The sequence below is a fragment of the Drosophila arizonae genome, chromosome 3, assembly GCF_054131065.1.
Source record: "Drosophila arizonae isolate 15081-1271.41 chromosome 3, UAZ_ARI_1.0, whole genome shotgun sequence".
Lineage (NCBI taxonomy): Eukaryota > Metazoa > Arthropoda > Insecta > Diptera > Drosophilidae > Drosophila > Drosophila arizonae.
The window spans coordinates 30047112-30070941 of NC_142923.1; the positions used below are offsets into that span (position 1 = coordinate 30047112).

Sequence of the window (23830 nt, forward strand, 5' to 3'; positions counted from 1 at the left end):
ATACAGCAATGATTTGCAGTGTTCTTTATAGATTACAAACTTAATATTTAAATTAACGCTGGGCAAGAGGAAAGAATGCTTGAAATATTTTCGAAAGCTTTTGGTCATTCATAATAGCCATCCTTTTTAAATATATATTTATAAATATATATATATATATATATATATATATATATATATATATATATATATATATATATATATATATATATATATATATATATATATATATATATATATATATATATATATATATATAGCCTGTATATATATAGCCTGTATTTACAATTAAAAGCATTTGAAGATATAAATTATTGATTTTTTTACAGTCATTTGCATTTCACTGAAACACTAAGGAACTCTTTAGAAATAGGGAAATTAAAAACCTTGAGTGGTATTTTAGAGAGTTGAAGTTTAATTTACAACAAATTTTGTATTATCTACGTAGATAACATCAGTCGAATTGATGTCGTAGACCCAAAAGTAGGCCTAAATGAACACAATTAAGGGAACAAGTAATTAAGTAACGAATAATAATAAATAATTAGCCAGGTGACAATGGCTACATCAGAAGACTTTTCGAAAAATATTATTGAAGGCACGCTGCTTCTTTTTCGTTGTGGATGATGTGGTACTTGCGCCACTGCTGCTGCTGCTACCAGCGGCTACAATGCTGCTCTTGCCACTGGCTCTACCCTCGCCCGAGGATAGTATGGCTTCGCCAAGTATGCGAAATGAATTTTGGGTAGAGTTCAAAGGAAAGCTAACTTCCGACAACGACGAGTTGTCTATGCTCGCATTGGGCGAATTAGATGCAACTGACTCTGTCGTCAAATGCTTCGAATTGGATTGCTTATCACTGCGCTTTAAACGATACCACTCCCAAGAAGTGGCCTCGTGCGCCGATTGGCTGGCCTTGACGCGATTCCCACTGCCATCTTCATTTAGACTGCTTTCCTTATTTTTGCTTTTGCTGAAAGGTGACTTGAAGAATGCTGGTGATGAGACACGGCGACTTTTTTTAGTCGCCTGCCCCTTATCAGACTTTCCATCAACTGTGTCCACAATCTGGTAGCCTGATGGTCCATCGGGCATAAATTCGTTATAAGCCAAGTCAGTGGTGGGTATAAAATTGCATAAATCATCGTCGTCCAGTATGAGGCTCTCGTCAAAGTCGCTCTGCGTATGCTCCTCAGCACGGTATTCTTGTGTACAATTTGCAGGCGCTGACTCCTGACGCTTTAGTTCCTGTGGGAAAAATTGAAGCGATTTCTTTTTGGTTGGCTTGGTCAACATCTTTTGGGCTTTTAGTGTATCTGCAACGAATTGGTATGACATAAGCAGTCATTTTTGCAGGAAAGTCTAGTTCAACTTACCCACGTCGAAGAATTTGTCTACATTCTCAACGCACAATACCGGCGCAGAGTCCATGTTTGACTGCCACGAATGCTTTGCGCCTTTTCTCCTGTGCAAAGATGTTCTCGTGTTGACCATATGATTGGTTATGTTATTGTTGCTGCCATAACAAACGGAAATCTTGCGCTGCCTGCTGCCATGGCCAACCTCTGACTGCTCCTCTACCGATCTGTCTCCGCATCCGTTCAGTATTAGCATGGCCTCCTCACTAGGCCTCCGTTGCTTACCAGGCGACTGCTGCATCATTTCCTCATATGATTTACGACGACAGATATTACTCTTAGTCAGTTCCATAGCTGCCCTCGTCGGCATCAACTGCTGAGTTTGGCGTCGCAACTTACGATAGAAGACAGTGCCAACTACTAGCATAAGGAAGATGCACGTACCAACTATAATGATGACGAGGATGCACGCTTGCACTTGATACGTGAGCGCACGCACTTCCCCAGCCAGCTCCGCACTTTGGTGTTGATAGAGTTGTTCCTGCTCTAGAAAGCGTCGACTCTGATCCTCTAAGGTACGCACAGTCAGCGCCTGTTGCGTAAGGGTCTGCTGCAATTCCTCCACCTGCTTTTTATAACGTCGTGACAGCTCTTCTAGATATTGTCCTGACAGCGACATATTTCGTTCGAGTGCCTGCAAAAGACGGAATTTGATAGCATTTAATCCAGCTACTGCCTGCTTGGCGGCTTTGCCGTCATTGTTGTTTTTGCAATTGATGTAACCAAACAATGGCAATGAGCAAGGTCATCTGTGCGGAGTGTTAGACACAACGTAATATGTAGGTGTACCAGCCCTGAGCCTTGACCGTAATAAGTCTACAACATGCGAGGCTGCCATAAGCACGGCATGGAAACTAGCAAGAACTAACAAAGTTTCTTATGAAGCCAGTACTACTAGACCCCCCCCCCCCCCCCCCCACACACACACACACACACGCACACAAAATTAGCAAACGCTCCGCTAAGTGCGCAGTTGACGTAGCGAGTGCGTTTGGACTGCAATTTTAATTATATTTTGGTAACTTATTTGTGAAATAGCTATACTGTTCTTATAGATAGGCAAAATTTCAGAATGTCATAACATGACAGGCGTATCAAAAATATAATAAAAGAAAAATCAGAATTGTATTGTATTTTCCACCTATAGGCTATCTCGATCCAATTAAAACAAAATTTTCTATCAATTTTTTTACACAAGCTCCATCTGCGAATACTCTACATATGCAATATATAGTTTCTATTTGTGAAATATATCATTTTAAGATTTCACTCATTTCAGTGAATCAAGTTACAATATCGGTTTGGGGCTATGATCGTCATTGAAGCCTCGTCTGATAATGAGTTAAGATTTTCCAGATACGCTCAGGGGCGTACTAAATCGGAGAATACTATTTTTATAAATGTAAGTTACTAGCGTTATACCGTACCTTTTAGTCTCAGAAACTAAACTTTAAATCTTGGCACGTGAGTTTCTGTTAAGATAGATAGAACTCCGAATATATAGTTACCTTTATTCTATTTGACAGCCTAATGAATACGCTCTCCGATTGCGGTCCATGCGTTAGTTTAGGCTGTAAATTTAGGCTACCTGCAGTTCCTGCACCTGCAGAGTTTCCCATATTTGTATTGCCGTTGACAACAGCTGCTGCAGCTGCAGCTGCTCCACCACCTGCAGTTATTGAGGCGACCGTTGTGGTTAGTAAGCTGTCGATGCTTTCCCAGTTGGAAAGATTGCCGTCATCCAAGCCGTTGCCACTGCCTATCAAGTCTCCGTTGTCTGATTCGCCCGAATTTGATGGCGGGTGGTTGGTCGTCGTAATAGAAGGGGCCTTGGTGGGCTGCAGTTCGTTGGTGTCCACTGCAGATGAAGATGGAGCTGTGAGAGATGGGGGTAACGAATCGGGCACGAGAGGTGCCGAGGCTGATGTCGGGTCCTTCTGATTGGCAGGTGGAACATTAAATATATTCACATCCGATGGTGGGTCCGCTATTACACTGTCATCTGTTACTTGTCCATCCTGTTGCAAACTGACTACTGGTACTTCATTGCACGATGGGATTTCTGGCACTGGCACTATTTTCAAAATGGGTGTGGAGCCAGGCAAAGATTCATTTGGTTTGGTAATTTTAGCATCGCCTTCGAGCTCTTTTGACGGTTCACTTTTTGACACATTTTCAGATAATGTACTAGTCACATCAACTTGCTGTGCAGGCTCTTTCAAATCGACGATTTTTTCACTGGTGCTACTAAGGTTTGCCTCTAGAAGCTTGCAAATGGCACCCACATGTTCCGCTGATAACACACTCAGATAAAAACTCTGGCGTTTGTCCATGCCACTTGTCGAGGAATCGGCCTCTCTTGGAAAGCCCAGGCTAATATTGTACTCGGACTGACAAATACGAGTCTGCAACAAATGATTCCGCAGCTGAGGCAGCACAAGTAGCAGCTGCAGCTGCGGAGATTGACAAGATAGAAGGTTGTTGATGCGATCTACGATGGAGCTATTGCAGCTTTTGCAGCTAAACATGCCAACAGTGGGTGTATAACACAGCGAAGATTCGGAAGACCAGCGTATCGCTTTAGTGGGTTTCACCAGCACCTGGGCTGCCTTCTTCACCATTTGTATGACTGCATCGGACGCACTTTGGAAAATATTTGCACCAACACCATCGGTCCCGGTAATTGGTTTATGCTGCTGTTCCTGGCCCCCAAAATCATCATCAAAATCATCTAATTCCTCGCTGTGGCGGATCTCTGTCTCGAAGGCCTCGAATTCCGATGTACCGAACACACGAAAAAGCGAAATTGGGCAAAAATGTTCCTTGGAGTAATGTGAATGAATATCCACGCGCACAAACTTTCCAAACAGATGCGGATGAAGTTCAAACGTTTGCACTGTTCTTTTGTCCTCGGCAGCAAATCGGCCAACATTACTCCAATCACGCGTTGGAAACCGCTTAGATACTGCCACTGTAAAATTCTTAGGCGATGAACTAAACAGTTCAAAGTTTGCCAGCTCGACTTTTTGTGCCTGCACGGCCTCACAGAGTTCCACAACAAACCAGATTCGGCTGCCACATGTGCTTAGCATGTATTCATCACTTGAGTGGCTCAGCACCGCGCCCGTGTTGGTGGCATCTGCATTTGAGGCAATTATTTTGGCACCACAATCCGGCGAGGCGTAGTTTTTAGCGCGTAACTTTAACGACGTGGGCTTACCGCTTCCAGACCCAGTAGCATCTTTCCGCTGGGCTGATGTGTTTACGACCTGCTGCTCCAGCTCCATAGCTTGCTCACGACTTGCCTCTGCCTCGATTTGCTTTTGCGCCCACTCCGAAAATACCGGCATCGGCACTTCCTCCACCGTAGCATTTCTGCTTTCAATTGCCACAGAATCTGCGGCACTTTCATCCCCAGTCACATCGGCTTCCAATACAGTATTAGATTCGGAACCAGTTGATGAATTTATTTTCACTCCTCCGCCCGGATCATTGATGTTCAGTTCAGCTATAATTGTACTCTATTCAGAATTTTTTCTTTTATTTTTGCCTTCCTTAAAAAAAAAACTTACCCTTCTGCGCCACCTGCGCTTCTGACGGCGGCTGATTCTCTGTGTTATTGCTCGAATTGTGCTCGTCTTGCGGCATCACCAATGTCAACCGCTCCTTGACATGCTCAAGCTCTACTGGCAGCTCCGCCACAGTCACAGTGGGCAGGTCAGTTATTATTTCTGGTAAGCTGAAAAAATAAATAAATAAATAAGTATATGTATATATATATATATGCATATATAATTGCACATGGACTTAAATATAACCAAACTTTTTTATAGCTGTGTTGAATAGTGCAAAAATTTGGATTTCATAGGCTATTTGAATGAATCGGTTATGAACGTTAGTCCATGCACTTATTCAGTTATTTAGTCATGAACGATTCGATTTGTTCGGATCAGCTCTCAACTGATTACGTCGAATCGTTCACGAGACTGAATGATTCATGAACCATTGATCTAACTGATATAGTAAAAATATCAGGTGGATAGAGTTGGTGGTGTGAATATAATCGATTGAATTTATTCACCAAGTTAATTAATATTGTATATGGCTAATTTCCTTACCTCATAAACATTGTCGATATGGCAATGATTTGTGAAAACCACAAAATCCAAAAGAACATTAGAAACATTGTGATGTTTGTTCTTAACCTCTTCAACTCTGAGCACAGAAAACTAATTATGGGTTTTAACAGCATTTTGCTGGTACTCGCGACAACTCTAAACACAATAGTAAATTGTTAAAAATGTATTCCTTTCACAATGATCTTACGTAAAAAAACAGCTACAAAACTTATGAAATATTTATATCTTCCATTGCACTTGTTTTAGCAACTCGAAAATTCAATCCACAAATGAAACAATGATTTTAGCCCTGCACTCTATAAAAGCGATACTGAAAACAAAAGCCCGCCACAAACAATAAACCAGTTGGACGAAATAATTACGTAGATGTAAAGCTGCTCAACTAGGAGTTATCATATACTCAGTACAATTTATAAATTATTGGGTAGTCTAAAAAGTTTTTTCGTATTTTGCCAATAGATGTCGTTGGCGTCATATATCTCCAGTGCTACAAATCACATGATGTGCACATTATGGTGTTCGATTGGTAGCACTTTAAGCTTCGATTGCCAAAAAAAAAAATGTAATTCAAAGAATTTGAAAAAAGTTACAGCTGTTCAAAAATGAGTGAAAATAATGATGAAATTCGCTATATTTTGAAATTTTTGTATAAAAAAGGGAAGAATGCCACGCAAGCCACTAATGAAATTTATGATGTTTACGGTGACGATGCTCTATCAGTTCGTGTAGCACAACAATGGTTCGCTCGCTTCCGTTCTGAAAATTTCGATGTGAAAGATGCACCTCGCTCTGGTCGACCAATCTTTGAAAAAGTCTATGAAATTATGGAAAGGATTGACCAGGACCGTCACATAAGCAGCCATGACATCGTAAATGAACTAAACAATCGTCATCAAACGGTTCTGAACCATTTAGAAAAAGCTGGCTACAAAAAGAAGCTCGATGTATGGATACCACATGAATTGTCTGTGAAAAATTTATTGGACAGAATTAACATTTGCGATTCTTTGCTGAAACGAAATGAAATCGAACCATTTCTGAAGAGAATGGTAACAGGAGACGAAAAATGGATCAAATACGACAATAATGTGCGAAAAAGATCATGGTGCAAGAGTGGTGAAGCTCAACAAGTGGTCGCAAAGTCAGGATTGACGGCTCGAAAGGTAATGCTGTGTGTTTGGTGGGATTGGAAAGGAATAATCCACTATGAGCTGCTTCAGCCTGGTCAAACGATTGATTCGACACTTTACTGTGAACAACTGGTGAGATTGAAGCAAGCAATCGAAAAAAAACGGCCAGAACTGATCAAAAGAAAGGGCATCGTATTCCATCAGGACAACGCCTGACCGTACACATCTTTGATGACCCGGCAAAAACTGAGAGAGCTTGGCTGGGAAGTTTTGATGTAACCACCATATAGCCCTGACCTTGCACCTTCGGACTACCATTTATTTCGGTCAATGCAGAACTCCCTTAATGGAGTAAAGTTGGCTTCAAGAGAAGCCTGTGAAAATTACTTGGAGCAGTTTTTCAAAGAGAAACCACGAATGTTTTACACGAATGGAATTATGTCTCTGGTGGAAAAATGGCAAAAGGTGGCCGACCAAAATGGTGCATATTTGATTTAATAAAGTTTATTATAAATATTAAAAAATATGATTTGAAGTTTCACTACAAATACGAAAAGACTTTTTAGACTACCCAATACAAGCATTTATTTTCCTAGACAATTTAACGATAAAGTCCTGCACAAAATCTGTTGATAGAAATTTAAGGTTTTTTTTTATTTCAGGAATTGAAATTCAACCTATTTTTTAAAACTATCTATTTAGAAATATTTAAAGCGTATTTACAAATTGCATAAAAGTCCGCTTTAGTCCAATTTGAAATGGGTGTGCTGAAAAGTGCGGAAATAATTTGATTGTTCTGCGCGCAGACAACTTGGCACGAATTATGTCTGGTAGTACTAACTAAACGACTCGAACATACCACGTATCCGTACCGAGTTGATTTTTATACCCAAGACCCATTTTAAATGGGTTGTCAGGGTATAATGGTTTTGTTAAAATGTATGTAACAGGCATAAGTGGTGGCAGACCCCACAAAGTACATATATTCATAATCAGAGCGACGAGCTGAGTCAATATAGCCCTGTCCGTCTGTCCGTCCGTATGAACGCTTTATTTTCAGAAGTTATAAAAGCTAGAGACTTTAAATGTATACTCGTGTATACCACACACAGTACGAGTCTATCATATTTTTATACCCTGAACCCATTGAAAATGGGAAATCAGGGTATAATGGTTTTGTTAAAGTATGTAACAGGCAGAAGGAGGCGTGGCAGACCCCACAAAGTATATATATTCTTGATCAGGGCGACGAGCAGAGTCTATTTGGCCCCGTCCGCCCGTCTATCCGTATGTATGAACGCGTCGATCTCAGAAGATATAAGAGCTAGAGACTTGAAATGTTTTCGTAGTTCCGTGTATATCACGCGCATACCGAGTTTTTCTCTAAATATCGATAGCTACTCCCGATATTTTATTATCGATTAAAAACCTTATCGAAAGCTAGTTATTTAATCATATCTCCTACACCTTCAGAGCTAGAGGTTCCAAACTTTAAGTGTAGACTTAAATGTATTTTATATAACTTCGTTTTTTGTTACAATTTAGCCCCCACCCCTATATTCATCCCCTCACCATCACCTTTGTAAAAGGCGTATTTCAAATACTAGAGACATGCTTTACATGTCCATGTTATAATCATAATAAAAAGTTTAATGAAGAAAGTACATCCACAAGAAAAGTTATTGAACAATTAAATTCCCATAGTAAGCAACCACTGCAGCCAATGCGTGTTTATGCGTGCGTGCATCTGCGAATAATTATTGAATTATCAGTTGCTCGAAGCAACAGTCACGACTAGAGCTTTCTTACTTGTTTCAATTTCTTTTTATCGAGAATGATTGATACATTTTTTTTTCCTTCTTTTGTTTTAGCCAAATTTAAGAACTATTAGTTCTGGAGACTTTACATTTACTGTGCATATATATTTGACGAATACGAAGATTTTGTAATTTACAGCTGAAAGTTTATCATATTTTGCGATAACTCATCAGATATCTTTTTATCGAGAATAGTCTATGCATTGATTTAGTTTTTTAGCCTAATTTGAACAGTTTTAACCTGGAGGTTTCAGATTTATATACATTTGATGTATTTACAGATTTTGAAAACCGAATTTTAAGTACTAGGGACTTGTGCTATGGAATATACACACATTCCAACATTAGAGCTAGAAGCTGAAATTTTGCATGTAAACTCGTGTATACGTAGTACAAGATTATCATACTTTTTCGATCCGATATCTTTTTAGCGAGAATAGTCGATGAATTGATTTTGTTTTTTAGCCTAATCTGAACATTTTTGAACCTGGAGGCTTCAGTATTATACGATAAATTCGAAGATTTTCTAATTTACAGATTTAGGATACCACGCCCCCTTCGCCCCCAATTTGTAAAACCCGTATTTCAACTACCATTGACTTGTACTTTGCACATTTTAGCCTTATGATTACGTTCTGAAAGTTTCATAAAGATAATCCTAATACAAGAGACCTTATTTAACAAATAAATTCTCATACTAATTCCCACATTGCAGCGTAGTCGCTGCTTACTGCGCAGTTAGCAGATCGCGTGTTTATACGTGCGTGTGGATGTATGTGTGTATAAAAGAAGTGCAGAATGATTAGAATATCTGCTTGGAGAGTTCTGGGTTTCCCTAGTCAAGCAGTCTCGACTAGACCACTTTTACTTATTTTTTTTTATTATCGAATCACTGACACCTAGAAACTTTAGCGTCTTAGGTATTTACTTACTTTGAAATGGGAACGTGTTAAATCATAGGGACCAAAATTTTGTTCCCGCTTATGTTGTAGCAACCTTTTTATTACCATTCAAAGTCTTTGTTGCAAATGCAAGAATTCTAAATAAATTTGAGTTGCAGTCAGTCAGTCATATCAACAACGCCTACCTCGATGTCTAGCATGGGGAAAACTTGGAGTTTCCTGGTTTGGCATATTTATGACTACAGCCACTACCAAACGACAACCAAAATTCGTCTGGGCAGCATACAACACTGTATTGCCTATGAGTACTAGAAACCTGGCAGCCAACACCAACGACAAGTTTGGCAGGAATTTCTGGCTCTTACGTTTTTGAATAGCCACATGAGATAAATGGACTTTTCGTATATTCATAGTTGATTGTTGTGTCATTGTGGAAAACTTCAATTTGCTAAGCTTTTTTGTACTCAAATATGTAACATGAAAAGTTACTCAGAAGCATTGTTAATAACAATATCACAGAAAACGTAAAAAGCTTTTTTCTGCTGTTGGAAAAAGATGATTCAACAAATCTTAATTTTTTTTATAGACTCGGGTTTCCTTTACTTGAATTATTTCAACTTAACTTATATTTAAAATATGATTGGAGTTTTCAATTTCTAAATGTTTGTAATAAATGTGTATAAATGTCATTCCTGACCTTCATATAATCTTAGTTCATCGCACAATATGATGGAACTCTGATTTGATTGGTACATTTTTTTTGTGAATTGTAAGAATTGTATAAAAAAAGCAAATAATATTAATATATTCATGTTAATTTGATTGATAATTGAGCTGGTATCTGAAAGATTACAATCCTACAAAGCAAAGGATCCTTCAAGCAAATCAAGATTTAGTAGAAATAAGTAGAAAATTTTGCAAAATTAATAGGCTGAAATGTTGCAAAACCGAACATCTAATTCAGTATAAGTATAAACCAAAGTAGTAAGTCGTCGCAAGCAAAATCTAATAAATATTTATTTTATGAATAATATATATTTAATTAAATTAAGCCATTAAAAAAAAAAGTCACGGTGTAAAGTGTCTTAAAATACTATATATTTCCGTATTGAAGTGAGTTAAATATACTGCAGAGCATAGGTCGCTTTAAAATATAATATAATATTAGAATATTTGTTAAATTATGAATTGATTAACTTGTTGAGAATTAAACAATTCGACAAACGGAAATGCTTAGCTGTCGTTTTTTTTTCGGCGTAGATCGATATATCGATCTCTCGAAGCAAAAATCAACAGTTGACGTCTATATTAAATATTTGCTTGGTAAATAAATTCTTTTCGTGGCGACACTGAAAGATAGCAATTAAGCGCTCTTATTATTATTTGTGAAGAAACAAACATGCGAAACCACTTTAGCATAGATATTCATTAATGAGTGGCAATGGCTAAGAGCTTCAGTTGTGGTTATTGTAGCTGTTGGTTTCTACGTTGAAGGATCGAAGGATTTTGTATTACTCTGGCAAATGAACGATACAAATCGAGTGCACTGCTGGCACAACGTCTTACACGTACGCACTGCTTGAGAACAGAGAGACATGAATATTTAAAATTATTAAAAACACTTATTGAAATATCGCGCCTCGCGGACTCCCCGAGTCAGCGTGCGAGCGCACGATCGCACCACTGAAAATCGAAATGAGAACTGAACGTGTTACAACTTGATTCAGGTAATTGCGACCCAAGTGCGCAAAAATTTCAGCCATATGGCGTAAAGGTGAGAGACAACAAAAACAAGTAAGCAAAGAGTAACATGGACACACAGGTGCAAAGAGAAGTCCCTCTCCTCAATCACACTCTTTCTTTCTCTCTCTCTCTCTCGCATCATCATAGTTTAGCTCAGCTCTGTGACCAGAAGCGACGTCTATTGCAGCGCACTTGCAGAGGCAGCAGCGAATCTGAGCTTCTTACCGGCAAACGTGTCGTTCAGTTTCATATGCATACATACATAAACACACAAACATATATATATGTATATATATTATGTGTGTCTGTGCTTTGTATGCTATATTTTAAAGTACATACATGTGTGTTTACTGTTACTGCTATTGCTGTTGAAGAGGGTGCTAAACTAGCTTCATTGACAGCAAGTTGATGTTATAGCTGTTAAAACTTTCACATATTATAGACCTTCAATGAAAACAGATACAGAATAAGGACATAAATGATTTCTTAAAAAAAGATAAGTAAATAAAATACAAGAATTTTTCTCAATGAAACTTTCATTCCGAGTCAATTAATTAATTCGTTTTAAATGTTTATTAAAATTAGCTACTGAAGTCTGTTATTGTTGTCATCTGTTATTTAATCGATCATTAGGGGTTTTTGATTTGTTCATGATATATAAGTTCTATTAAACTGATTATTAAAAGCGGCTAATAAACTAAATAAATATTATTTACCGAAATGATCATTTGAATTTAACAAACTATTGTCAACACTATTGTTCAGACAATAATGTATACATATTCTATATATGCTGGATAAGAATGCAACTCAGACAATTCAACTCCGCTTCTTGGGAATTAATGCGGGGGCTGATCCGCTTCCGCCGCCTTTGCTGGTGCGGTGATTGAGCTCTAGAAAGCATAGCACGCAAATCAACTAATATCACTCCTATGCACAACCATCACTTTACATAACATATAAGAGTGCAATAGTAAAATACCTTATAACCACATGGGTGAGACATTTAGAATACTTTTTAATTCATCAATCTTAATAATACTTTATCCTTCATAGTAGTAGTAGTAAGAATGTCAAATAAGAATGATAACCGCTATGAAAATTACAATATATTAATTATAATCAGTATCCGACTCAACCGACTTGGGGTTAATCACTCGCAATAATTATCTATATTGAGCTAGAATTATATATAATACGCTTAAAAAAATGATAAGGTCTCTTATTAAACCCTGAGTCCATTGAATATGTCCGTATGTTTAAACGCGCCGATCTCAGAAAATATAAGAACTAGAGACTTTATAAAATGGTTTTGTTAAATGTATGTAATAGGCAGAAGGAGGCTTGGCAGACCCCATAAAGCATATATATTCTTGATCAGGGCGACGAGTTGAGTTGATTCCATCTGTCCGTCCGTCGGTTGTCTGTCCGTCTGTCCGTATGCTTGAACGCGTAGATATAAGAAGATATAAGAGATAGAGACTTTAAATTGAGTTTCCTAGGTCCGTGTATACCGCGCACATATCGATTTTCTTAAATCGATACCTCGTCCCGTTATTTTATTATCGATTAAATAGATTCTCGAAAATCAGTAATAAATTTATATCTGCTACATCTTTAGAACTAGAGTCGCCAAATTTTATTTTCATACCCTGAACCCATTGAAAATGGGAAATCAGGGTATAATAGTTTTGTGAAAAGTATGTAACAGGCAGAAGGAATCATCGTAGGCCCCAAAAAGTATGTATATATTCTTGATCAGAACGACGAGCTGAGTCGATATAGCCCTGCCTGTCTGTCCGACCGTCCGTCCGTCTGAGCAAAAGGATCTCAGACGATATAAGAGCTAGAGAGCTGAAATGTGGCATGCATACTCGTGTGTACCATACGCAGTACAAGTTTATCATATTTTTTCGATAACTGATCCGATAAATTTTTTATCGAGAATGACCGAAAAATTTATTTCTTTTTCAGCCTAATTTGAACACTTTTAGACGTAGAGACTTCAGATTTACTGTGTATACATATACAGTTGATCGATACGAAGATTTTGTAATTTACAGTTTTTGGATACCACGCCCCCTTCCCCCCAATTTGTAAAAAAAATTCAAGTACAAAATACTTGTGCTTTGGAAAGTTTCATTAAGATTGTATGTCTACAAAAAAAAATTATTCAACAAATAAATTCTCCTAATATTGCATAAAAGAAGTGCAGAATGATTAGAATATAAGTTTGGAGGGTTCAGGGTATCTCCTAGTCGAGCAGTCTCGATTGGAGCATTCTTACTTGTTTTAATATTGATGTGTACTTTATAGAATTTCGATTTTTGTACAAATTTACCCCCCACCCCTATATCCCCCCTAAAAGGCGTATTTCAAATACTAGACACTTGTGCTTTAGCATTTTAATGTTATAATCACGATCTGAAAGTTTTATGAAGATAGTCCATCCACAAGAAAAGTAAGTTCCCGTAATAAGACCACGCTGTAGCCAATGCGTGCTTATGCGTGTGAGCGTATGCCTGTGTATGTATGTGCGAATAATTATTTAAATATCAGTTGCTCGAAGGGTTCAGGTGATCTCGTAGCCGAACAGTCTCGAATAGAGCTTTCATGCTTGTTTTCTTTTTCGTTTTCTGTTGTTTGTCGCAGTCTTATGTGAAAGAGTATAAATAAACCATTTGAACAAATAATAAAGTGCATGATTGGAATTGCAACGGAAAGTGAAATTGTTGCTCATAAATTTGCAGAGACCAAACAACCTTTGGCTAAAGCGATAAGCCATAATCTTCACGCAAGTGCTGCAAGTCCATAAAAACCAATTGGAAATTTGCCTTCAACATACAAAATCAAGCATCCAGCAACCAGTATATGCCGTCGAAGAAATTAGTGGTCACCGCCAAGCATCGAACGCCTTGGATGATCCTTTGTTTTTGTTACTTTTACACACATCCGACATTCGACATCGGCATCCACATCCACATCCACATCCATATCCATATCTTCATATCCATCTACATTACCATCTACATTTACATCAACAATCCACATCGACACCGACAGCTCCTTTACTGCTTCGTGCGCTTTTCCACAAACCGATAAAGGTTACCGCGGCCAGAAAGTGACAATTGATTTTTCCGCTGATGCTGTTTGTATAGACAGTAGATACTTGCCGTTTATTACTTGCCGCCAACGCCGCGATTTGAAAAATAAACACATGCAATGCGAAAGTCGTTTGATGTCACATCGCTTATACAATGCAAAAGACAATTTAGCTATAATACCAAATAAGAGGTGCTAAATGTTTCACTCTGGATGAGGAATGAATGTGTCTTTTACTACAAAGGATGGGAGCTGCAAGATTACTGTACCCCATTTTCGGTATTGATCATAAAAGAGTAAGCTGCAATGCAATGACCTCTTTAAATGCCAATTTCTATGCGCCTGTGAGGCTATACCATCAACGGTTATGTTTTATATCTGCTTATTTGATGTATTTCTAAAGATCTTGACAGATATTCCATATGATGTTTACCCCGTTTCTTAAACTCTATTTTAAGTGAGATAAATAAGAGAAATGGATATTTAGATCTTGATTTTATGATAATTTAGTAATCCACGGAAAATTATTTATTGATAACTTCCCATTGACACTTTATCAAGAATATAATCAGCGTGTTGTTTTGATTATATAGAAATGTTTTTATACCCTAATCCCATTGAAAAGGGTAAATTTGAAAATTTGAAATTTTTTTCCTAGGTCCGTGTATATCACACGCATATCGAGTTTTTCCCAACTATCGATAACTACTCCCGATATTTTGTTATCGATTAAAACCCTTGTGTGTGTGTGTTTCTTGTGTAAGTAGAAAGACGCAAAGGAATTTTAAAATCTCAACTCTTCGAAGGGTTCAGGAGATGTCGTAGTCGAGCAGTCTCGACTAGAGCTTTCTTACCTGTTTACAATAGATTTGTACAAAACAATACACCTGCTATTTTACAATCGTGCATAGGATAGAAACAACATTGCGGTTGCCCCTTCTCCAAACCAAAATGCAACGCCTACGACTCGCCATTGCGTTCGCTGATAGACAGGAATTAAATAGTGGAAAAACGCCGGCAAAATAAAAAATAAAAATACAAAAAAAAAGCAATAAGATACTCAAACCGGAATTTTTGTGGACAGGCTCCGCTCCTACGTCACATAAAAAGCTTACGAAAAATGCAGTAGGAATGCGAATACAAAACGAAGTGAAGGTGTACGACCAAAGACCATCATTTGTAATGCCGATCTGCTCAACAGACTAATCGATACAGCTACACGAGATCAGTGATCGGCGATCGGCGATCAGTGATCAAAATGATTAAACAAGTCAACGTGCGCTCGCTCAATCAATTAAGTATGAAGACATTGACGATGGCTAGACGCTGTGTGTAGCTTTATTGTTGTTGCAACATGATCTCCCACATACGAGCCGGCATAAGCATTTGCATAGGCAACTATCGCTTCCATTAAGTCTGATGATAACGATAGTCGTTAGTCTGATAGCAATATCATGTTGTATGTGATTATTACTTTTTTTCAACTCTTGATCACAATAACAAGATCATGATGCACTTTCGAAAGCCTAAGCTGCAAAACTTATTCGCTGAGTCCTTACTGACTTGCTGAAAGTGAAAGTTACGATCATCGAAGCTGCGATCACCTGTCAGGTGTGAAATGTCTACAAGAAGATTGCAATACTCCTAATGCTTGATTATTGGCCAAGTCAAATTCTCGGTATTTCATTCAAATTAGAGTAACAAAATGGAATAAAAATGTTAGCCATTACCAAAGAGAAGAGTCAAGTCAGATACTTCATACAAGCAAATCGAGAGGAGTCTTTTAATTTGGTCCCATTTAACACTCTTTGAAATATCTCTTGCAAAGCCTTAAAAGGATCGGACGTCGATCTTCAATCGGCGTTGGCGTTAACTCCCACTGTGCCTCATCTGGTCGTAAATAATACAAAAAAAGTAAAAGTGCTCTGTCGGGTCTTCCTGACTAATATATGCCCTGAGTACCGCATTTCTGATACTCGATTAGTCTTGAATTTTTCCATCGTGGTATTCAAAAGGACAACCAGTAAGAAAACATCCCATCTACACATTGAATATTAGACTTTTTATAAAAATGGAAATTCATTCACAATTAGATATGCTTGCAACTGATCGTCGAAGGGAAGCTTACCCAAATTTAGAGGCACTATCCAAAAAATCGAAATAAAAATACATACATTGAAATTGAAATTCAAAGTTTGAAGAATCTAACTATAACGACATAATTTTGAAAAAGTCTTCAATAGGTAGCCAAAATACGGGATTTTTTGAAATAAACTCGATCATATGCCTCTGCAAAACAATAAGAACAAAATAATTTAGTATCTGAGGCTCGAAGTTATTAATTTTAAATAAACATAAACAAGCTAAATAAATTTGAAACTTTATTTGAAACCTACGAAGACCTCTAGACGAGGTCTTATAGATTTTGCGATGAACTTAGCCCATCCTCCTTCTGCATGTTACATACATTAAAAGAAAACCATTATACCCTGAATTACCATGTTCCAGGGGTTCAGGGTATAAAAAAAGAAAAACTAATACATCGCCCGACGTAGTTTGCTTTTTTGAATGAATTGGCCACCAATAGATAGTCCAGACAGCTGGATAGACCAACCGGCGACAGCCAAGGCATTTAGAAAGTCGCCTCTCACACGCCGCCGTTTAAAAGCTAAGGAAAATAAATTGAAAACTGTAAAGCAAATTACCAGTAAAACGCATTGTGACAAGACTTTACGTGGGCGCTTTTTAGCTTTGGCCTAAACGCAATTGGGATTTCATTAGTTACGTATAAGCAGTATTGTATATGAGGCCGTTCACTGAACACCCCAGTACCCAACGCAGTATATATGAGCCCCAAATTTAACAAAAATTCTTGAAAATATAACTACATGGTTAATAAAGTAAAAATGTGGTAATATGCAACAGAAAACTTATTAAACCAAACGATAGAGCTCTAAAATTATGGGTTAAATGTGCAACATTAAATAAGTAAGAACGTTGAGTTTACGAATACGGAATACTCATTCACAGCCCAAAAACTGGTCGTGTTTTTGGCGTTGGGATTCAAATATCAAAATCAAGTATGTTTCAGATATATGGGAATTTCTAGAAATCAATATATAGTTAAATCTTATTTGCCACAGAGTGTGAAAATCAAGTCAATTACTATATAATTTATAGTATGTAACAGTAGCTCCCATGCCAGTCAGGAAATTCTTAACTCTATGCAATTCAAGTCTTCAATAGCGCTTCAAGAGAGTCAAAATAAAACGGACATTGAATAAAGCCAATAATTCATTTCACTTTCCTGAATGGGTGTAAAAAATTTCAAAATGTTAATGCTGTATCTACCGCTAATATGTAAAAACTTAAAATTGATCTAGGCAAAAAAATAGCCAAAGTCTACAGGAATTCAATTATTGAAAAAATATCTTCCCATATATACTTCTGTGATATCTTTTGATCAGGAACTAATTTTTATAAGATTAAATTATTACAAAACTATTTGCAATATTTAATATGTATTTTATAATAATTTATAAATAATTAATGTGTTTTATTTCTTTCTCTCTCTCTCTCTCTCTCTCTCTCTCTCTCTCCCTCTCTCTCTCTCTCGCTATATCTTGCTTCTCTCTCTTTCTTTATTCCTTTTTATCTCACAATGAGACCATTTTTTCACGTTTAAATTAAACAGGAAAGTCGCGAAACATCACGTTTAGGGTTAAACATTTTTATATTGATAATTGCAATTACGTTACTACTCACATACACTTAAATGTATACACTTATACGTGTGATCTGGTATCAAGAAAGTTCTGCTTATAGAAATACATAGGGAAATTCCAATAACAACGTACCTCGCTGCCTGCTGCCCTTGGTTTTGTTGTTGTTTTTCCTTAGCTGAAATAGGTCTTACCACATTATCAACTAAATTTGTTGTTTGTGATTTATCTAGTTGATTTACATCTACATTATTTGTTATATACATATTATCATTTTGTTTATTTAATTGATTTTTTGGCACATTAGCGGTCACTTCATTTTCAGCATTGTTATTCTTTTCACTGTTAGGCACTACACTAAAATAGTTGTTATTATTGAAATTTACATCAGACGGCAGCACGTTCATATTCACTGACGTGTCTGTTACCGGGGCGTTTATTGTTTCTGTATCGGTACTTGGCTCGGTGCCCACTTTCATCATATTATCTGCATCTGGACGTAATGACGTCGAGCTCGACATTTTAGGCGCCGCGGCCGTTGTCTGCGCAGTGGCAGCTGGCGCCTTTTCTGTTGGAAAATGTACATCATTTTTTACATTCCGCAAGGGGTTGATGAAGAAGTCCTCTTCATTTGCTACTGGCCCCGGCATTAGGGGGCCTGTCTGCTGTATTTTTTCCTTGGCATTATGTACTGTTGCTGTATTTGTTGCGGCGACATCTGCCGCGGCAGCGATATCATATAGCCAGAAGCAGCAGCTGCAGGACAAAACGAAAATATGGAAAATAATGGAAAGAATGTTAGAGCCCATTTACATTTTTTAATATTTAGGGAGGAAGGTGTCTTACCTTAGTATAAGATTTATGTACATAAAACGTACTAAATGCAATCTAATTTTCATTCTTTCGTATTCCAGCGCAGACACGCAACGCTTATTATCAAGAACTCACAACTGAAGGCCTTCCGCAGCGAGAATGCTTCAATTGACTCGCCCACTATTGCTAAAACTATTTTATTTTATGTACATATTTGCCATTCGCTCACTAACGTTGTGGGGAAGCATATAAGCTCCGCACAAAGCTGTCATACTGTGTTGCCTTAACAAATAATAAAAATTAAACTGCTACCTAAAATTGTCGCAGCGTATAAAAAATAAAACAAATTTCAACTAAAGATGGATATTTCGCGATATATGATATCGATTATTTCGTGCAATGGTACCATATATCGTTGATAATTATTCTTTTATCGCATGAAGAAATTTCCCCTTCCTTAGAATTCTTACACTATTATTGTAAAATTATTTTTACTTTAAGCTAATCAAGAAGTACTGAACGATCTATAATTAAAAATACTGAATGTTCAAAAACGATTTTTAAATGGTTCCGAACCGATTCGATTTTTACTAACAATAATAAAACGATTAATCGAAAAATGCGGGATTCGTCAACAACAAACTAACAACTCTCTTTTGTGCTGCTTGTATTAATGCTCGTAGAAAAACTGGGTTTAATAAGTTTACTTTAAATATGTCATTCTTGCGAGGCTCGTTGAATTATGTTTGGTGTACAACCAGCGTGCTGGGAAAAGGTGCAACCGGATCTGTGTTCCAGGTAGGAAAATGAAAACTTATGTTTTTTGACAGTGACACACTTCAAATTCGCTTTTGCAGGGAGTGAATAAGACAACTGGGGAATCAGTTGCCGTAAAAACGTTCAATCCGTACAGTCACATGCGACCTGCCGATGTGCAAATGCGCGAGTTTGAAGCTTTGAAAAAAGTAAACCACGAGAATATTGTCAAATTATTGGCTATTGAGGAGGATCAAGAAGGACGCGGCAAAGTAATTGTTATGGAATTATGTACGGGTGGAAGTTTATTTAATATACTCGATGATCCAGAGAACTCTTATGGCCTACCCGAACAAGAATTCCTTTTGGTTCTGGAGCATCTATGTGCCGGTATGAAACATTTGCGTGACAATAAGCTGGTACATCGGGACCTCAAACCCGGAAACATTATGAAATTTATATCTGAAGATGGTCAAACCATATATAAGCTAACCGACTTTGGTGCTGCACGAGAACTCGAGGATAATCAGCCATTTGCTTCACTCTATGGAACTGAGGAATATCTGCATCCCGATCTATACGAACGGGCCGTGCTCCGAAAGTCTATTCAACGGTCATTTACCGCAAATGTAGATTTGTGGTCCATTGGGGTAACGCTATACCATGTGGCTACAGGAAACTTGCCCTTTAGACCATACGGCGGACGTAAAAATCGCGAAACCATGCACCAAATAACTACGAAGAAAGCCTCGGGAGTAATATCTGGAACACAGTTAGCCGAAAATGGACCAATTGAGTGGTCGACAACACTGCCACCACATGCACATTTATCACAAGGTTTGAAGACGCTTGTGACCCCTCTGCTTGCTGGTTTGCTGGAGGAGAATCGCGAGAAAACTTGGTCCTTTGATCGATTCTTTCAAGAAGTGACCTTAATTTTGCGCAAGCGTGTAATCCACGTCTTCTTTACAAATCGCACCACATCTGTGGAGGTATTTCTGGAGCCGAATGAGCAAATCGATAACTTTCGAGAGCGTATATTCCTGCAAACCGAGGTGCCGGTTGAAAAACAAATATTGCTCTTCAATAACGAGCACCTTGAAAAGAAAATCTCCCCACGTACTATTGGTAATTTACACTTGCATTAATAACATGTTTGCAACTTTTCATAATTGTGTGAAACATCAATATTACTTTGCAGCGAAAGCCTTTCCCATAACAACAACGGAACACCCTATATTTCTCTACAGCAATGACGATAACAATGTTCAATTGCCACAGCAATTGGAATTGCCCAAATTTCCAGTATTTCCTCCAAATGTTTCGGTAGAAAATGATGCGAGCCTGGCAAAGGTAATATCGTCAGAATGTTATTTCACAAATGCTCTCAATATCTATTTTCGCAGGCTGCTTGCAGTGTGGGCCACGAATGCAAGAGACGCGTAGACATCTTTACCACCATGGATATACTCATTAAGAAGGCAGTTGAGCAATTCATCGAAATGTTAATAACCACCATTACTTTGTTGCTGAAGTGAGTTAAGAATGTTAATAATGCTGAATGTTCTAATCGGCACTGTTCGAGTGAGCCTACCCTGAGCCAATCGAAGAGGGGATTCCAATCAGTTTACATTTCTTTGAGAAATGTGTACACAGCAAACAACACACGCCCGCACTCAGCTTACTGCGCATTTAATGCAGCTTCTAGTGTGGTCTGTAGTGTATAGAAACTGAATTGTTGAATATCGTGTGTTTTGATGGACTTTCTTAATCAAATTCAGAGCGTGATAATAACATATATGTATATTGACAGGTGTCATTTTAATTTTAGGAATCCCATCAGAATCAGTATATTTTATGCTTCCTGACCACTCCTCACATTATCACAAAATCAAAATCTAAATTCCAATGAGATGAGAGTATTGAGAAATGGGCTTTAACTTAAAATATGCATTTACAATATTTATAGAAAAACGGAAAGCTTTGACAATCTGCTGTCCACCGTTGTAGACTACGCAGATGTTGTACACGTTATGGCAAGCGTGGTAAGTTAGAGTACATTTATCTATTGTATATCTTTATATGATTTTATTTACAAAGACAAAGGGCGACCAGGAATTAAAGCCTCTTCTCTGTTCCCTGGATGGCGTAAAGAGTGAATTTGATGGTGCGGCAGATGTTATCACCCAGATGCACAAGCATTTTGTTACAGATGATGAGCTTAAGTATGCAAAATTTATAAGTCAAAGTCAAACTGTTATTGTTGACTACTTGCAGTGACCAATGGTCATCTTTGATGCACGGCAAAAAATGCCCTTGCCGCACAAGAGCTAGCGCACAGGCAAAGTATTTGGTAGAGCGCTTGCGTGACTCTTGGCAACATTTGCTACGTGACCGTGCGACACGTACCCTAACTTACAACGATGAACAGTTCCATGCCCTAGAGAAAATAAAAGTGGATCACAATGGCAAACGTATTAAGCAATTGCTATTGGAAAATGTGAATCCCGCTGTTGCTCAAATGGCGGAATGTCTGGCTGATTGGTATAAACTAGCTCAAACAGTCTACCTGAAAACTCAAATATTGGAGAAAGACGTGCGCGACTGCGAGCGTAAATTACATAGTATTCGTGATGAGCTCTACCACATAAAAGGTGAACAGAAGCTAAATGTGGACACCAAAAATATAAATAGCAACAACCAACTGGCCAAAATTGAGGAGCGTAATCGGCTACGCATTATGAAGCAACAGCAATTGGAAGTTATGGCTGTAATGAGAAGAAATAGCGAGCTTATATCTTTGATAAATAAAATAGGTATTTCCAATGCCAATATCAAGGGCAGCATGAACTAAAGAACTTTAAAAATGTAATGTGTAGTGTCTCATAATGAGCAAGTCCCCATATTGTATAAGTTTATTTGTATTATAAATATATAAGAAATATCTAATACCTATAGTAAAATTGTGTTATTTTATTTGATAATTAATAATGTATTTTCAACTGTTGATCTATCGAACATCAAATCAAATCGAGTGTAACTTTTGAGCTGTATCACTAACCGTGGCTAGTGGCTATATCGATGTGGAATATTTATTTTAATCGATAGTTCATGGTTCGTGGTTCCTCTCATTGTGATATTGTGCTATCGATTGAAGAGTCGAATATTCCCCTCACTTGGAGTGGCATTGCTATTGTTATCATTTTGTTCCTTTCGTTTCAATATATTTAAAATGTATTTGCGGCGTGCACTATGATTTCAATACTAACTACAGTTGGAACTGTAATTGATGCTTTGCTACTGCTGCCTATTTCGACCGTGATTGAGAGCATAATAAATATAATATATTATTTTCTCGCTGCCAGCTGGTTCATAGGTTACTGCCTCGTCGAAGCCGGTGGGCACATCTGGACCGCATTATGTGATTGTTACCGAATAGCAACTATTATTGCGAAGGAGTGCAACATTTTTTATAACGAGCTTCGGAATATTGTAGGCAATGTTTGGGACTACATTTACTATGGTACCGGAGACGGGCTCAATCTTGCGCGGTACTTGGCAGAGGAACTAGTCCTTTCAATAGGCAGCGTACTTATTGGACTTGGCAACTGCACACTGTGGATACTTATGCTGCTCCCTCGAGCCATTATAATTATAGTTGACTATATTATTCTAGCGCTTGATCAATTAGCTCGACATATTGTTGAGCGTGGCACATATTTACTCAAAAACGTCTTCCAACTCACGATTGGCATTGCGCTGCTTCTGGTGGTCTACATGTTTCGCAGATATGTTCATCTGCTAGCGCTTTATCTCCTAAGGACCCTTATTAATGAGATCTCAACAAAAGGGCGCTTGGCTTTACAGTGGTCGGCGAACTGGACTAATCAGCAAGTCTCCTGGGTGTTTCAGAAACTGGAAGTTTCGGAAGCATCGACGAATGCTTCGGGTCATCGATCAAACTGTGTAGTGTGTCTAGAAAGGAACAAGAACATCGTTATCCTTCCCTGTCGACATCTTTGCCTGTGCAAGGAGTGTGCCCAGCAGCTGCACCGCTTGGAGAGTGGCCATCGTTGTCCTATTTGCCGGAACGACGTCCACACATTGCTGCCTGTCTATGACTGATTATATATATTATATTGTATTTACTGTAAGCGTCAAATATTTTTGTAATTACTATAAGAAAATTTAAGAAACACAAAATTCTGATCATTAATATTAATATTAAAGATAATCCATACATAAACATTTTGTATATAAAAATAAATAAAATACAATCTTTAACTAA

The 23830-nt window shown here is 37.8% G+C and overlaps 3 protein-coding genes across 9 annotated transcripts; 2 read left to right on the top strand and 1 right to left on the bottom strand.

Moving 5' to 3' along the window:
* Nucleotides 1–392: 392 nt before the first annotated feature.
* LOC108620678 (uncharacterized) lies at nucleotides 393–19172 on the bottom strand. 6 transcript variants are annotated; one of them, XM_089464927.1, is made up of 7 exons: nucleotides 18820–19172; nucleotides 18109–18729; nucleotides 5537–5692; nucleotides 4991–5157; nucleotides 2927–4926; nucleotides 1377–2052; nucleotides 393–1316 (listed from the first exon to the last, which is right to left on the bottom strand). In XM_089464927.1, the coding sequence occupies exons 1-7, from the start codon at nucleotides 18870–18872 to the stop codon at nucleotides 568–570; spliced, it is 4422 nt and encodes a 1473-aa protein (XP_089321053.1). In that variant the 5' UTR covers nucleotides 18873–19172; the 3' UTR covers nucleotides 393–567. The 6 variants fall into 6 exon arrangements, with proteins under 6 accessions (XP_089321053.1, XP_089321054.1, XP_089321058.1 ...); XM_089464928.1 differs by lacking the exon at nucleotides 5537–5692 and having other exon boundaries at nucleotides 18820–19168; XM_089464932.1 differs by lacking the exons at nucleotides 18109–18729; nucleotides 18820–19172 and adding an exon at nucleotides 10983–11156.
* An 85-nt stretch (nucleotides 19173–19257) lies between these two features.
* Nucleotides 19258–22505, top strand: IKKepsilon (I-kappaB kinase epsilon). Of its 2 annotated transcripts, none has more exons than XM_089464937.1 (7): nucleotides 19258–19584; nucleotides 19644–20670; nucleotides 20744–20895; nucleotides 20949–21076; nucleotides 21512–21587; nucleotides 21658–21767; nucleotides 21820–22505. In XM_089464937.1, exons 1-7 carry the CDS (start codon nucleotides 19501–19503, stop codon nucleotides 22394–22396), a joined length of 2154 nt encoding a protein of 717 aa, XP_089321063.1. In that variant the 5' UTR covers nucleotides 19258–19500; the 3' UTR covers nucleotides 22397–22505. The 2 variants fall into 2 exon arrangements, with proteins under 2 accessions (XP_089321063.1, XP_017859130.1); XM_018003641.2 differs by having other exon boundaries at nucleotides 19261–19584; nucleotides 21643–21767.
* A 167-nt stretch (nucleotides 22506–22672) lies between these two features.
* On the top strand, nucleotides 22673–23830 carry LOC108611163 (uncharacterized). The gene is made up of 2 exons (XM_018003644.2): nucleotides 22673–22963; nucleotides 23039–23830. The coding sequence occupies exons 1-2, from the start codon at nucleotides 22795–22797 to the stop codon at nucleotides 23665–23667; spliced, it is 798 nt and encodes a 265-aa protein (XP_017859133.1). The 5' UTR covers nucleotides 22673–22794; the 3' UTR covers nucleotides 23668–23830.

Excerpts from the sequence above, each read along its gene's own strand:
- LOC108620678 (XM_089464927.1), bottom strand. The coding sequence starts at position 18,872 with ATGAAAATTAGATTGCATTTAGTACGTTTTATGTACATAAATCTTATA. Across the intron at positions 5,693-18,108 it reads CAAGGGCAGCAGGCAGCGAG|AGTTGTCGCGAGTACCAGCA; the intron begins GTACGTTGTTAT and ends TATTGTGTTTAG. Across the intron at positions 4,927-4,990 it reads AGCGCAGGTGGCGCAGAAGG|CTGAACTGAACATCAATGAT; the intron begins GTAAGTTTTTTT and ends GTACAATTATAG.
- IKKepsilon (XM_018003641.2), top strand. The coding sequence starts at position 19,501 with ATGTCATTCTTGCGAGGCTCGTTGAATTATGTTTGGTGTACAACCAGC. Across the intron at positions 20,896-20,948 it reads ATGATGCGAGCCTGGCAAAG|GCTGCTTGCAGTGTGGGCCA; the intron begins GTAATATCGTCA and ends CTATTTTCGCAG. Across the intron at positions 21,768-21,819 it reads GTTACAGATGATGAGCTTAA|TGACCAATGGTCATCTTTGA; the intron begins GTATGCAAAATT and ends GACTACTTGCAG.
- LOC108611163 (XM_018003644.2), top strand. The coding sequence starts at position 22,795 with ATGATTTCAATACTAACTACAGTTGGAACTGTAATTGATGCTTTGCTA. Across the intron at positions 22,964-23,038 it reads GCACATCTGGACCGCATTAT|GCAATGTTTGGGACTACATT; the intron begins GTGATTGTTACC and ends GGAATATTGTAG.